Here is a 16392-nt window from a genome sequence, read left to right on the forward strand (position 1 = left end):
CACCATCTATCCATCTCCATGGTTTCCTCATATTTTACGTCTTAATTAGTCCAGCTATAAATGTATCCTATACTAGTTGAACGCAGACTTAAATGTTAAATTAGAGTCCATCTCTAATTCCTTAAAATTCTAGGACGGGACAATTAAAATCAAATTTTAATTAAATATCAAATTAGAATCCAAATTGAATAAATATTTTAATTTAGGATATAACTCCTAAATAAAATAAAATAAAATTCAATTTATGGTCCAAGTTTAATATTTAATTTAAAATCCAATTTTAACAAAAAGATAAAAAGTCTTCAATTTTAAATAAAATTAAAATTTCGATCAAATTAAAATATAGGTCAAATCCATTTAAAATACAATTTTAAAACCTTTTAATATTTAAAATTCAAAACCTCTTTTTGAAAATTGCAACTTTACCCAAGTTTAAAATTAAAACTAAGTCCTTCAATTTCAAAAATTTCATGACTGGTCCTTTTATTTTAAAATTGCAAAATAATCCTGATATTTAATTGCATGTGAGGATCTTCTATTTTACAAATTACATTAGAGGCTCCCCATCTCCACCTTCTAACTCGGAAACCTAACTCTAATTTTTTTGGGCAGCACATAGACATTTTTTCAATAGGGGTCTCCGCACTCAGGCAATGGTTTCCTATTGTCGTAGTAGTTGTAGTGGCATTGCATGTCCTTACAGTAGAAGTTGTGAACGTCGCTCTAGATAGCAGCGAAGTCTACTTTTACAGCACGAAGTCATTGTGTGGATTGCTATGTATCGCCGCCCGACCCCTCATCGATGCCCTACTGCGATTCAATCTATATTTTCGATCAAAAATTAAATTTCCTTTTAAAACAAATTTTTGAAGATAAAATATAATTTTCTAAAATGCCAGATTTAAGAATAATATGAACAGTCAACTTCTGATTGTTTTAATGTGTAAAACAATTTTTAAGAAGCATAAACCTATCTCTGGTACCACTGTTGGGAATTTACTTAATCATGTATAGCGAAAAATATATTATTTTTCAATTCCTACTAAGGATTTACTTTGTGCTAAGATAGAAATTATGTTTAGAATAATACCTTTGATAATTTCCACGAGCTTCCTTGCTGATATTTGGAACACGAATAATCACGGTCTGCGATTCAAAGTTGTCTAGTTTTCAATGAAAATCCACACAGTGAATAAAATTGAAAGTACTTGAGTTTTATTTTCTTATGCTAGCAAGAATATTAATTGTATTCTCTACTGAATTTTCAAACCTTAGCATCCTATTAGCATAAGTTCAAGTGGGATTGGCCCATCCTTTAAATTTAAAACCGTCCAATATTTAATTAATTAACTCAATTAAATTTGGTCCATGAATTAATTAATTTGGACCTATTAACAAACAACTCAATTAATTAATTGTCCAATACTTGTCAATTAATTAACTGGTGAATCTCATTTTTGTAGTTCTCTTTTTGTATGTGACCCATCAGATTCCCAATCACGATACCTAACAACGTAAATTATTATTTTGATTGAATCAAAATTCGATAAATTAAAACACTCATTTTAATTTATCACCAATTTACCTTCGCTATCTCATATTGACATTTAGCAATGTGTCAGGAAAATATATGTGATGAGAAACGTAAAGTGGCATGATAACCAAAACTTGTTTATTTACCGTAAAACTAAAATCTTTTCTCAATATGATCTCATCAATTACGAAATATGGATATATGTCAATTTCAATTATCGATCATATTTTTCATTCCACTATTAAGTCAATATAAATCTAAAACTCGTTTTCGACTAGTGAGTAAACTTTAGCAAATGATTTCGTCATCAACTTAACTAAATGAAATGTAGACCATAATATCTTACTATCTAGGAGTGACGTATCCTCTATTGATCATTCGCAATTTTTATAAGATTCTTGATATACTCAAACGATGTCGTATTAGCGATCATTGGCAGAGCAATATCCAATATTACCAAAATAAGATTGTCTCATATAAGGCACTATGATGACCTCAAGTTGAATGACCAATTCTACTACCGAAAAGATTAACCATTGACACTCAAATAATTATCCATGTAGAATCTCCCCAACAGGTCTCTAATATTTTCTTTTATAATAAAATATCCATGTGTTCGTTTAAGTATCATTACATTTTAACCTGTGAAATCAGCTATTTACTTCATAAGTAAGAAATACCACATGTGATGGTCTCTGTAATAACGATATCTGTATTTTGTTATTACTTACGATCGTGGATGATTTAAGATTCAATCATATGTAATTTGTATTTCAAAATCACAACTATTTGATATTGACAAATTATTAAGATTTGAATCTATGTATTCTATTATTTAATTTAATTAAATATTAATTAAACAATAAATCTGTCATAAAATTAGGGATGGCAATGAAACGGATCGGGGTTGGGGCTGGGACAACCTCCCCCACCAGGTAATTTTCCGCCCCGTTACTCGTTTAGGGCGGGGCGTAGCGGTGCAGGCCCTTGACCCATTTAGTGCCCATTTATTTTTATTTTTATTTTTTTAATTTTTGATAATTCATTTTATCGCTCACATCCATTAAAATGAAATAATAATATATTTATTAAAAAATTTAATTAATGAATTTATTTTTAAAAGTTAAATTATTCAAATATATTTGGCAAACTAAGATTTTTATTATTTATCATATTCCTTAGATAATCTTACTTGGGAGAATGCTACATATATATAATTGTCTACATAATGATGTCCATAATTACACGTGGCACTAGATCCAACGTTTAATTCAAATCTCACACTTGCACATCAGTAATCATATGATTGTCACATCACATTATGGACACCATTATGTGCAAAATTATGTACAAGTAGAATTTTCCTTTCACTTGCTATATTCTATTAGAATTAATAAAATTTCGTGGAGTTTTTCATTTAAAGTATTGAATTAAAATAAATAAATTAAATGCGATGGAGCCCTTACCCGTACTTGCTTCGAGGAGAAATACCTTACTACGTCCTAGACTCGAATACTCACCCGTATTGGCTTTGGGGATAAATACCTCGCTTCGTCCCCGACCCAAATACTCAATTAAGCGGGTAATCCCCACCAAGTTCGAGACGAGGCCTTGTGAGTATCGGGTTTGATGGATTTTTTAACCATCCCTACATAAAATTACATTAATTATTTATTAAAAGTATTTATATCCTAAATTGATTAGACCTATGATATAACACTTACAAAAATTTGTAAGTAGAAAGTGAAACAAATTTTTCTAACTCAATTGCCTGGCACTTCGTGCTAATAATGTGCTATAAAATACATAAAAAGGGTAATAAAGTAGAAAAATGAATAGATTTATGTGTACTTTATTCATACTAAAGTTTCATATTTATAGGAAAAATGTAGGAATACAATATTAATAGAAATTAGAGTTACATGAGCATAATTGACTTTCACCAATAAATATATAGCCCTTATTTGGGAGAGCTTTTCCCCATTTTTAGCAATTTTTCTCCTGTAACACAGTTGAACATGGGTCCCATTTTGGCCAAAATTTGTTTACTATCTCAAAATTTTATACCAAAAATGCCCTTCTCTCTTGAAGAATGAATTAAATGTTAAGGCGCAAAAATGGCAGAATTCTGCCATATAATAGTCCATAATTGGCCTTGATTGATATGTGTATAATGGTCACTTTTTTGCTAGAATTGAAAACAAAGAGCTCTCCCAGTGATTTTAATTTCAAATATAAATCAATGTTCTAAGAGGCGGCGCCAAGGCGCACCTAAGCGTGATGCTTGTCCAAAATGCCAAATCAAGTGGCTTGGCGCCTTATTTGGAGGTCAACAGCAATCGTTGACTACTAAGGCGCGCCTTGTTAAGGGAATAAATCCCACATCAATTAAATACCGAAATATTGACCAACTTAAATAGATCTTGGGCCACTCCTTTTAATAAGGTTGACCTTATCAAGATGGACCCCAAATCTTAATATGGTATCAGAGCTCAGTAAACTCCAACGAGCTATTCGATTCGATTAAGTCTTAAAAATGAGCACACGAATTTCAAAATTGGTCTGCTAAAAAAAGCCACCATCTTGAGGGGGCATATTAAGAGAATAAATCCCACATCGGTTAAATACCGAAATATTGACCAACTTAAATAGATTTTGGATCACTTCTCTTAATAATGTTGACCTTATTAAGATGGACGGACCCCAAGTCCTAACACGCCTAGGCGCAATTTTGCATGCATTGGAGCGTATTATCATCCTTTTTTCATTCTTTAAATTTTGGGTTTTTAAAAAATTATCAATGACTAATTTCTTCATTTTACCATAATTTAAAATAACCACTTGTATCGGAAGACAAGAAGAACGAATTAGATAAGAAGATGATGTTGAATTGGAGTCCGATAAAAAATTATATAAGATTTAAGTTACTATACTATTTTGTATTTAAATTTGAAACTCATCTTTTTGTTAGAAACTTTAAAAAAATGTATAACGTTCCTGTAAATCTATTTTAAATATTTAGTATATCTAATTTTTAATTATTAAATAATTTTTTGATTTATTAAAATAAGGAAATATCTTTTTAAGCCTAAATAATTTGTAAACCCGTGCATCATCGCACTTGACCATATATGGGCCAATTGGATTTTTGTTCCGCCACATGGGTCCCAGATGAACACAATTCAAAAAGTTTAGTTAAGGAGTCAGCACTGGACTGAATTGGAGGAAGATGCACCTCAGGTGCTCAAAAAGCCACTTTATCTTGACCCTGCTATTCGCTCGGTATTCCAACAAGTCACTTTCCTCAATTTCATTTTTTGAGCATGGACGATTATGCAAGAGAAATGATGGATTTGAAAACGCTGGTTACTCGTACACTCGAGAAGAAGGGTGTTCTCGCTAAGATCCGTGTTAGTTTGTATTTCCCTTTTCTTTTTGCGTTATTATAACTTTGATTCATTGCGGGTCTGTATTTGTTTTCAAGTAATGTGCGATGGATCGAGCCCTTCGTTTGGCATGTAGGGGAATTAGGGTTTCTAATTTTTGTTTCCCGTGAAATTGAGTGGAGTTTTGAGTTCACTGATGGTTTTGCATCTACATGGTGTTTTAAATTTCGCATTGACTGCTGTACTTTTTTTGTTTAAAAACTTGTTTGGCACAGATTTTTCTAAAATCATTTTTCTCCAAAATCATTGGCAAACACACATTCTCCCAAATAATAATAATAATAATAATAATAATAATATTATTATTATTATTATTAATATTAATATTAATATTAATATTAATATTATTATTAATTTTTTTTTTCACTTGAAAAAATCTCTGTCGAACGAGCCTTATCAGTGTTGACGTCCGCTATTATTTGAATTTGGGATGATTGAGAGTTAAGAATTGAGAAAATTTAAGGGATGTAATGGCAGAATGTGTCAGTTAAATTTTTAGATGGAGTCCCATTTTTTGACAGATATGAAACGGTAATGTATTGGTATGAATCAGTCCTGTTGGTCGGGTATTAATTTGGTTGAATTTGGGGACTCGGGACCTTCACTAATGGGCGTAAACCTTTTTCTAATAATGTCTAAAGTCTTAAGTAACCAAGGATAAAAGTGATTGATAGAAGCAATTTCTTGAACAGTGGAGTACACATCGTTTTGAAACTTCAGTCACTCTATGTGCGTGTGGGTATTATCTGTTTGTGCATATATGTGAAACTTGTAGCTTTTGGTTTCAGCTATAATTCATTTATAGTAAATAATGTGAGGTATTGAAGACTTCTAGTTGATCAACTTTATCATTTATAATAGATACAATAATACAAATAGTTTTAGTTACACTGTTGACTGCTGGATTGGAGTGAAGAGTAATTTAAATTTATGGTTGAAGATATCTGGTGTCATTGCATAAGTATTACTTGGATTAAATCATATCATGTAAGTTTCAATTGTTTATTGATTGCAAGATTTGTATTTGATTACAATATATTCTAAGATGTTACTATGGTACTTTTGACTTCTACTAAATGTTAGAAGGCTGAAATGATCTTATTTTATCGTATATTTTCTAAATGTATTCTTATGTTTTTATAATTTTCTATAAATATATCGAGCTTTGTATCAAAATATATGTATTGTCAAAATTATTCTCTGATGTGGTGTATTTGGATGGTAGGTAGTGCAACTTAGAACTTGATTGCTGCACATGAGATCAAGTTTGTAACATTGATATGGTATTTGAAGGGGGATTTTGTGTTTTGTGGTGGTTGTATCTGGGATGTAATGCTTGTTCATGATTGATTCTACAATGCATTGCGATTTTTATTTTCTTATAAATTTATTCTAAATTGTTGGGGTTTATGCTGTGTAAATTCAAGAATATTGAAAGTAGTGCATGTAATGCTGTTGAGTAGTCATGGTAACACTGACAAATCTTGAATTTGGTATTGCTTATACATTTGCTCGATTTAGTACATTATATCCTGGTTTTGGAAAAGTGAATATTCAAAATATTTGTATGTATCTCACCCCCAAGACTTGGCGTAGTCTGCCAATATAGTGGGTGTCAGAGGCTTTAATGTTTCTTGCAGTACTGATTGACCTTTCTGTTGTTCTTGCTTACTAGGCTGAGCTAAGAGCTAACGTGTTTGAAGCAATTGAAGAGGAGGATAGGGTGATTGAGAAAGATGAAGGTTTACCTCCGGCACTATTGGGTAGTTGTAATGATCGTGCAAAACAACTTCATAACTCTCCTTCAGGTTATTTAATTTTCAGTTTCCCTTTTCTTTTTCTCTTTCATGACTCTCTTTCAGATGTGTGTAATCTTGCCGCACTAGCCAATAGAAAACATTTTTAGTGATGTCAAAATTTATACACATACATGAATATAATCTTTCCACTCTATCCCAGTAGAAAATAAGACTGATGATGTCAAAATCTATACTCATTGTATCTTCAATTGGCCATCACGTGACTTTGTTTATCCAGTTGGAAGATTTGCCTACTGAGTAGAAGATTTAGGTATATGCCTTTTGAAGATTTGTATTTGAATTATTAACACTTGTTTTATTGTTGAGTTTTTAGGAGTTGTTGATATATATGGTTACTGTTTCTAATTTACTCTTTTTGACATTTCATTTGCTAACGCAGGAAGGCTTCTAACTTCATTGATATGTGAATATTTGGATTGGGCTCAATTGAACCACACACTGAAAGTCTTCATGCCGGAATGTAATTTGGTATTTTCAGTGCTTATTATTGTCATTTGGATGAATTGGGGTAATTTTATTTGTTTTATATTCTTCTGTCAAAATTCTGTTGAAATTGCAGCTAAAGGATTCCTGGATATCTGAATTGCAAGAATTTAGCATCAAGAATGGATATGATCTTAATAGGAATGGAGATGGTGCTCCTTTTCTTTTGGGTGTGCTTGAAGGCTTTTTGAAGTATGAGGTTGGATAAACTCACTGTTTTGTATGTTAAACTTCGTAAAGTAGTTACATTGTCACTTTAATGCATTAGTAACACTATGTCCCTGTATGACAAAGCTTTTTGAGATTATAAGTTGTTGGGTCCCATGAAAGGTGTGTCTAAAAGTTGATAAAAGCTTTGGATCCAAAGAATTTTGGCTAAAAATTAAGTTTGACCAGCTTATAAACTCAAAATAAATAAATAAATAATAAAAAATGTCAAACAGGGCTATATGTCATTTTTATTGTGTTTGCTTATGTATTAGATTCATTGAGCCAGTCACTGAATTTGATAATGTTATTTGCTATCCTGCTAATTTTTTAATTTAATCAGTGGATATGAGCATCTCTTGGAGAGTTCCTGGGTAAAAATGTTAGTCTTGATCTCACCATATGGAGCGATACAATCTAGTACAGCATTCTTTTCGTTGTCAAATTATTTATTATTAGCTTATATCAGTTTATTTGTAAGAGATGCAGAAATTTTTGAAAATCTATGCTGGATTATATAACCTGCTTTTTAGTGTTATGAAGTGCTGCTTGATCAGAAAAAAGGATATGTGCAGCCCCAATGTTTGATTTGTTATTCAACTGTTAACCTTCCGTTGTGGGAGAAGTTCCGTCTCTTAAAACCATTTAGAGACTTAAATTCATTGAAAGACAGTTCTGACCTGAAGTTCAAGGAGGTAAAAACGTTAATGTAATATAAGAAAGTAGAATCATCGTTGAATTCAACATTCATCCACTCCAGCAGCCTCCAAACCCCACTACTGGACTGGCCCCACTGCAACCCCCAGTTACCATCTTGCTTACCGCCTGCATGTAAATATTTTGTTAGGTTGGTGAAAAAGGAAAGAACGGAGAAATTTAAGTTGTTATGATTTTCCAACATAAATTTTTTGAGTACAAACGTGTGCTATATCTTGCAAACCTCCAATGAATATTCTCAGCTTCACTTTTGAGATATAGATTGAAATACAGGATCTGCAGGCCAGGTAGCTGACAGTGGTTGGAGAAAGGGGGTGGTGGATGTGTGTCCCCAATCTCAGGGATTAGATATGGGCCTACCCCTAACTTGCACAGCTTTCAAGAGCTAGGTTTCACACTCCACGTAGATCTTAGCTTGAACAAGACAGCTACTATTGTATAACTGACTAGTGGTGGGGGTGAGGGGTTTGACTGTGGATTTGTTGGGGTGGGGATTCTTTTACATCTTATCATTTGTTTGAGATTCTCATTTTTTCTCTTTTTATATTTGGGTTTTTGCTCATTTGAACTTGAGTTTCTACAAACTGTTTTTAATGGAAACCATGGGGAATGATGAAAGTGCTCCCAAAGTGGCATTTTTGGGGGTTAAATACATGAACAAATGAATAAACAGGTGAAATTTTGGGACCCTGCAAACATAAATTCAAACAAAATCTATTTGCCTTGTGAACTTTAGATGACAGAGAAAATGTAGGAATAAAAATTTTAATAAAAGAGAGCATTGATAAATAACTTGAAGGGCTGCCGGTCTTGAAATAGATAACAAAAACAAACTTTCCTTGTTCCAATCAACTTTGGCACCCATGTCCTCTTTGTAAACTTGTCAAAACGATATTTTGTGGCACCCAGTCATGTTGAATAAGAGGAGTTATGATGCCATTTTATTGATATGATTGTGAAATGTTTTATTATAGCTTGTTGCGCACTGAGATTGCACGACAGTATTGCTAAGTGGATTACAGTTTTTGATTTTTCAGAATATGGTCTCAATTCTTTGGAAAGTGCTACATGTACAACCGGGGTTGACAACCACACACATGTGAGGGGGGCCCACAATGAATAAAAAAATCATGGAACCCCCTCCTGTGAGGACGTTGTCAACCTCGATTGTACAACTAGAGAAATCCCAATTCTTTACCTTAGAACATTTGCACCAATTATCAGATAATATCGGTTTATGTCCAATTTTGGCAGCTTGTTTCTTATTATAGTTTTTTAATACCTGTTCTGGGTATTATCTTAGTTTAAAGTACACTTAACTTTTTAACCATGGTTCTTATCTGCATTCCTATAGAATTTATCTCAAGGAAGGGGTATCGATAGGAGATTAAACACTTCAGATGCCGAATCTCTATCCTACTTGGAAGCTCGAAATATTCGGAGACCATCTTCATTAACAGTTGCTGGGGGTTTACCTCCACTGGGAAGGTTCTTTATTTGTAGAGTACTTCTTTTCTTTTACTAATTTTCCATTTTCATTTAATAACTTTTAGTTCATGGATGCTCATCTCAGGGCTGTCCCAGCTTCCCAGGCATCTGGTGAGTAGTAAAAATAACATTGGCTATATTACTACCTGCTAAATTGATGTTGTGACGTTGTATTTATCTATCTTAGAACGAAGAGCTGGGTCATCCATGTCTGGCTATAGGAAAGATGAATATAATTGGAGATACAACAATGATGAGCTTCCAGATGATGTAGTTCGTGCTTCCTCTGCCTTAGAAAACCTTCGGCTGGATAGGAAAGCTCGAAACCTAACCTCTTCTTGGCGGTATGTATCCGATCTCTTTGAATAGATAAGTGTTGCGTATTGATTTATTTTCTGGAAAATATACTGTTGAAAAGTAATGTAACCATTTTGGGAAATGTCTACCAGATATGACCTGTTCTAAATTCTGATGGATAGGATTAAACTTGTGGTCAGTTTGATTATCCATTGTTATGCTAGGATTATGGGAATAAAGTTAAATCTTTACTATGGGAACAATGAGAGTGATATATAGTTTTTTGGAAAATGATTTTGGTCTTTTAAATTGTTGGAAGTACATTATTTTATAATCGGAAGAAAGAAATAATAGTCATGAAAATGAAAGAGAGCAATTTATCCCCATACAAGGGTTCAGAAAGATTTATGCAACAATATTAAATGAGATCAACCCTAGTGGATGACAGGATTACATTGTATCTATGTCGGTAAAAGAACTACAAGAAGAAGAAGAAGAAGAAGAACTAGTAGTCTTGTAATGATCCAGCATAGATGTCCAACTTGTTAACTTACATACTGTCCGTTTTGGGAGAGCTTAAGTCCATCTTACTGTCACTCGTTTCTAGAACATGATTTATACCGCAAGTGTACGATATCAAGTTTTATAATATAGTAATGAAGTGAAAAGTGTCGAATCTACAGGGATTGATATTCGAATCCTATTGAATACTATAATTATTTTAGCTATCTTTTTATTTAGAAAATCAAGTTTTGAAACAATGTCTTTATACTAATCTAATGTAAATGGGATGAACAATGCAAATAACGGAGGCAAAATGTGAAGTTTTTATCAAATTATGAAAGCCTAGGAAATGATTTTGTCACACTATCAACAATGTTTTTCAACTTCTATAAGTATTTCTATCAATTTTTTCAAAATTTATGGGCAAAAACCCTAAATTAATCCTATTTCCTCTTTTGAGTGCTGAATAGAACCTAATTTCAATATTTCTATTCCAAATAAAAAATATAAAAATTATCACACACATGGTTCTTAATTGGAATATGCCTCAAAGATTACTCTCGGAACCTACAAAATTTAGGTTATGTTGCTCTTAGATTACGCTTAAATTTCCCTCTCTCGAGTGTCGGAATTGAAAGCGTCAAATCATTCAATTATTGATCAGGAGATTAAAAGCATCATGCAAGAATCAACATAACTATATTTATGGAAAAATCAACGAAAATAATCATATAAGAATCAAAACATGTTTCAAGTTCGGTTACATGAAACCCTAGATTTAAAGTTTTAGTACATAATTGAGATGAATGACATGATTAATTTGAAAAGAAAGAACACGGAGAAGAAAATAATAAGAAAAACTTGTTTTGTAGCTTGATTTCTCCTCCCAATGGTTGTTAATCTTCTCTCAATCACTTGCTTTTGTCCTTGCCTCTCCAGCCATTCTTCCTCCCTTTCATTAGGTCTTTTTGTCTGTATTTATAGTCCCCTAACGTGTCAAGAGGAGTTGGACCGAGCTGGATCGAAATTAAAAAACTGATAGGCGGCGCCGCGGAGCCCAAGTTTAGCTCCACAATCTTGATTGCTAGTGGTGCTGTAGCACCAATAGTTCTACATTTCTTTTCTCGGCTGGGTGCCTGCGCCTTGTGTACTGCCTCGCCTCTTTTGCTCATGCTCCGACCTCATTTTCTCTTCGTCTTTCTCTTCTTTTATCTCCATTTCATCCTTACTTCCATGATCAACACTTTAGCTTCACTCCACGCTTCAAACAATGTCATTTTTTTTCCAAATTGTCCAAGCTACAAAATAACATGAACACCCACATTAAACGCTCAAAAGTGCTAAAAAACAAACCGAAAACCATGATTTAGATGTGCTAGTCAAACTTAATTCATTGCTTATCCTCGAGCAAACACAAAACAACGCATAAATATGGTTGATCTATATCCAAAAAATAAGACATAAAGTCACAATTCAGTTGGGTAACTTGTTTTTACAGCGGTATTGAATATGTGATATCAAGTTCATGAACTACTTTAAAGTTATAATGCAAAAGTCAAAATCTTACCTTTCCAATGCAAAACAGATGTATGGGTGTTCGAAGAATCAAATACAGCATAGTACAATCATAAGTTAATTCAATTCCCGACCTTGAAAGTCAATTATTTTCTCACTTCGTTCGTGGGATTCGCACGCCCGCAGGCTTTTTTTTTTTTTTTTTACTTACCGAGGTGTATTCTAAAGTTGATTTTCAATACTAAATTCTTACACCGCTCAAGCTTGGTTGGATTTCACTAATTGCAGCAACATATCAACAGAAGAGATTTCTCCTTATTTTTTACTGCTTCAACCTCCAAGAATCAATCAAGTTACTAATCTCTTGTCAAAAGTCTAATCCTCTAAAACAAGTGTTTGGGGCTTATTCAAGACATGTGATGCGTCTCTCTCTCTCTCTCTCTTTTCTTTTTCAGATATGTATATTTTAATAAAATCTTATGTGCAGATGTCTCTCCATTAAACTTTGTAAATGACCTCTGTAGCGAGTTTTAAGTTAATGACTCCTAAATCAGATAATTTTAGGACACCAAATTTTAAACTATTGCAGGCTTATTCTATCGAGTTATAAAGACTATGAAGAGACGTTTTACAATGAGATTATTATGATTGTCCACATTGGAATTTTTTAAGGTAGCTTTACTACAAGGCAGCTTTTTCCCTTTTATGTAGTTATTAGTGCAATGCTCCTTATTAAACACCCATTCTTGAAAATCGACTTCTAACTTAAGGTTTTTACCCAATTTTCATCCTATTGGTTTAGGACAATCCACCTAAATTTAGTACACACGGAATCCAATTTACATCCATATCTCCCTACATTAGTTAATCCACCCAAACATCTTAAATTTGGTTTAAGGATATAATAATGTTTAGTGGTTGTTTGGATTCAACTTCTAGGATCGTTAATTCAACCTATCTCATTTATGAATCAACCTATTCTAGTCCAACGTTATGCTCAATTCTCGTGCATTTAAGTCATCATGTTCTGCAAGGATAAGTAAGACTTCGCTCAAACACACAACTTATTTATAATTCCCAACTGATTCATGTCTCCAAATATATGCATCATCGCCAACAATGTTATCCAACCCACACAAGCATGCTTCACACACAAAGAAAATATAAAATACATAAGAGGAGTTAAACCATGAGATAACAACTACGTTAGAGTAACAAACCCCCAAACTAAAATAACACATTGTTCCCAATGTGAAAGGAAAGAAAGATGAATACCTCGGTGAGGACATTATCTGTCCTCATGGTCGTTTGGTGGAGCTGGAGGGTAGGAGTGGGATGGCAATAGCGGTGGTGGAGGAAACGTGAGTTTGGGATGAGCGGAGGCCATGACCGCCATGCAAGCATTGTGATACTGAAATTGGTCATAGATGGAGGTTTGTAATTGATCAAGTTGTACCTACATCCCGTCTTGCCAACGGGTCATTCGCAAGTCCATTGCCTCAAGTCGCCTAAGTATGTTCATTGAGACTGAGGAGGTGGTTCTGGGTGAGAGGATTGGGATGAGCTTGGCCTATCTTGATGCATTGAGAGCCTATCCCGGAGGTCCCGTGTGAGCTGTAGCTTGGGATGTAATACTTCATCAGATTCACATGTGGAAACACTTCTTGTATACAGAGATTATGGATTAAGGAGGGATGTCCCAAATTGCTTGTGACTGATCCTGCTAGGATGCGTACAATACTATTCTAGATGACCTTTCCAACATTAATAGATATACCCAGCTGAATGGCATAGTTCAAGAGAGCCTGTTCCTTTGTTACCTCAATGGTGTTATTGCTGGGAACTAGATTGGGATATATAAAGTGATGCTAAACCTTACAATTAATTATCAAACCAGAAGCGGGAAAGTTAGTCACACCACTAGCAGATCGTTTCCATTCGGTGCCATCGCGAGTTAGTGTGCGAATCAAAATGTTGTTGTCAACTCCCTCTAAATGTATTCTGGAGTAGTCATCATTGGGGATATCTCTCGTGTTGTAGAATCTATTGATGGATACACTGTCAAACTTGATCCAAAAGAACCGCACAAAAACTTTGAAGTGTATCCACATTTTGTTAGATGACATTATACGGTTAGACAGTTCTACTTAGTTTCTGCTTAACTGCTTTAATTTTCTTGCCCATTGTGCTCCACATGAGAAAATTTAAACCACGGGTCCTATAAATTCGCTCTCTCTCTCTCTCTCTTTTATTTTCTTTTTTTTTTTTTTTTGTGCCATTATGCAGCTTTTTATTGGTCCAAATAATTTTTCATCAGTCGTTATATTATAGAACAATCTGGTTGACCATTCTATTTTCGCCTAATTGGCTCAATTTTCTTATATTATTCACAATGAGTCTAGGAAATTTTGAGTTTCTATTGTTGTTGGATGGGGTAAATTATTGAAATGCAGAATCATGGTGGGTCAATGATTTGGGTATGCTTACTCTTCTTATTGAGCATTTTCTTTTCTACAATATATCTGGTGGACATCGCCATCCTGGACCACATGATGTAATAAGTTATTCTAGGATAACGAACAAATATTTGAAGTAAATGTAGCAGAATCTGCAGTTATAGGTGTATGTGAAGAAGATTACTGATGTGTTTCTATTATATAAATAATACAAAAATAAATTTTATATGGAAAGAGTTATCTGCTGCAACGAATTATGAATATAAAATATTTAGGAATATAGTAATTTCACCAAAAACACGTTGACAAACTTTTTATAGCATCTAATTGTATTTAAATACCTGGGAGGATTGATTGCGAAATGTATAAATTTGGATATAATACAACCGTATTAAACAAAATTCTCATGTAAGAAGTCTCTTAAGGTGCCAACTGACTGACTGTCTTCAATATATGATATAGCTGTGCTTGTGTTTGATCTTTTAAACTATATAGTTCATCATGGATACATGGAACATTGTTGTTACACATTGCGCACAGTATAATATCTGATGATCCACATAGTACATGCAGTAGCAGAATGATGAATGGGAATTCAAGCATAAATTGAAGTTTACGAATTTACAAACTTTGTAAATGTAACTCACAACTTGAAGACGCATTCTCATCAGTCGATCCTATACACATGGACAATGTGCGTACATTTGTGATTCTGCACTTGTATGATATATTATAGAACCTACAGGTTTCGAACACTCTTTGGCATGTGGCCTATATTTCTTCCCTCATATTTTGTCGCACTGAAGATATAATTAGAATAAGTAATTATGGACACATTTGGTATGATTTGGAAGGAAATAATAATCTCAGGGCACTGGCATGTATGTTAAGCTTTGGGGCTTACAAGAAATTTTTTCTTGTACTGTGGAAAGAGGAGAAATAACTAGCTAGCCTTATTCCTGATAAACTTGGAGTTCGTGTTTCAATCTTTTCCATTACCGTGTCAATAGATAGTCACGTTCACTGTCAATGACTATATTTGTTAACATGTAATGCACTTGGCTGGATCGGGTATCAATTTCATATGGTACATAGGACACATCTCAAATTTGTTTTGCCGAAATTCATTTCAGGTATGCTGGGGATGGAAGTTCCGAGGGAGATGGCAGGGTAGATCAGACTTAACTGAATGACTTTTACATAGTTCAACTGGACTATTTATCCAACAATATATTCTACCATTGATGAGCAGTGATGATATGTAAGATTAACATGTATGCTTGTGTATTTGTGTTCTAATGATTCTATGAGTATGCTTTCTTCTCTTTGATTTCACGCTCACTTTTATTCCTATTTCAATTTCAATTTTTTTTCCTGTGTGTTCTACTAAATTTCATTCTAGGATTCTTTTGCTAGGGAGTGTGATAATTGACAGTTTGACATTGTGGTGCTTAACTTTCTTACACACCAATGTAGCAACTTGGTATTTTATGGTGTAGGAAAGTTTTAAATGTAGTTGGACTTTAACTAATGTTGATGAGCAAAACTATCAATTTTTGTTGACTCATGGAGATTTCTTGCTCCTGGTATAGAAATTTTGAAACTCGATTTGGTTAATATTCATAGACTTTAGGTGAACATTTTTTAATTATATTAAAAATTAGACCATTGATGATTGTCACGATTCTTTGGCTGTTTTACATGGCTTTTGGAAAGTCAAGAAAACTCTTTTTTTTTTTTTTTTTTTTTTTTTTTTTTTTTTTCCATTTTTATATTTTTTTGGAGAAAAATTTTTTTTTTTTTTTGCCAGTATGATAATATTTTGGAGAATAATGCTATTCATCTGGCCTCCACATGATCGATCATTGGTCAATTTTAGCACCATGTTGTTCAATGAAGTTTGAATGCATTTTTAAAAAATTGGA

General features: G+C 33.4%; 1 protein-coding gene across 2 annotated transcripts; it reads left to right on the top strand.

Moving 5' to 3' along the window:
* The first annotated feature begins 4754 nt into the window (after positions 1-4754).
* LOC111407690 (protein TONNEAU 1a-like) lies at positions 4755-15802 on the top strand. 2 transcript variants are annotated; one of them, XM_023037326.1, is made up of 8 exons: positions 4755-4944; positions 6656-6788; positions 7180-7268; positions 7360-7482; positions 9562-9695; positions 9781-9806; positions 9883-10039; positions 15041-15533. In XM_023037326.1, exons 1-8 carry the CDS (start codon positions 4858-4860, stop codon positions 15075-15077), a joined length of 786 nt encoding a protein of 261 aa, XP_022893094.1. In that variant the 5' UTR covers positions 4755-4857; the 3' UTR covers positions 15078-15533. The 2 variants fall into 2 exon arrangements, with proteins under 2 accessions (XP_022893094.1, XP_022893093.1); XM_023037325.1 differs by lacking the exon at positions 15041-15533 and adding an exon at positions 15601-15802 and having other exon boundaries at positions 4756-4944.
* The last annotated feature ends 590 nt before the right edge of the window (positions 15803-16392 follow it).

This window comes from Olea europaea, chromosome 13 (genome assembly GCF_002742605.1).
Source record: "Olea europaea var. sylvestris chromosome 13, O_europaea_v1, whole genome shotgun sequence".
Lineage (NCBI taxonomy): Eukaryota > Viridiplantae > Streptophyta > Magnoliopsida > Lamiales > Oleaceae > Olea > Olea europaea.

What these genes read in the sequence shown, in the direction of transcription:
- LOC111407690 (XM_023037325.1), top strand. Translation starts at nt 4,858, where the DNA reads ATGGACGATTATGCAAGAGAAATGATGGATTTGAAAACGCTGGTTACT. An exon ending in GTGTTCTCGCTAAGATCCGT is followed by an intron (nt 4,945 to 6,655) that starts GTTAGTTTGTAT and finishes CTTGCTTACTAG; the next exon opens with GCTGAGCTAAGAGCTAACGT. An exon ending in AAGGCTTTTTGAAGTATGAG is followed by an intron (nt 7,483 to 9,561) that starts GTTGGATAAACT and finishes GCATTCCTATAG; the next exon opens with AATTTATCTCAAGGAAGGGG.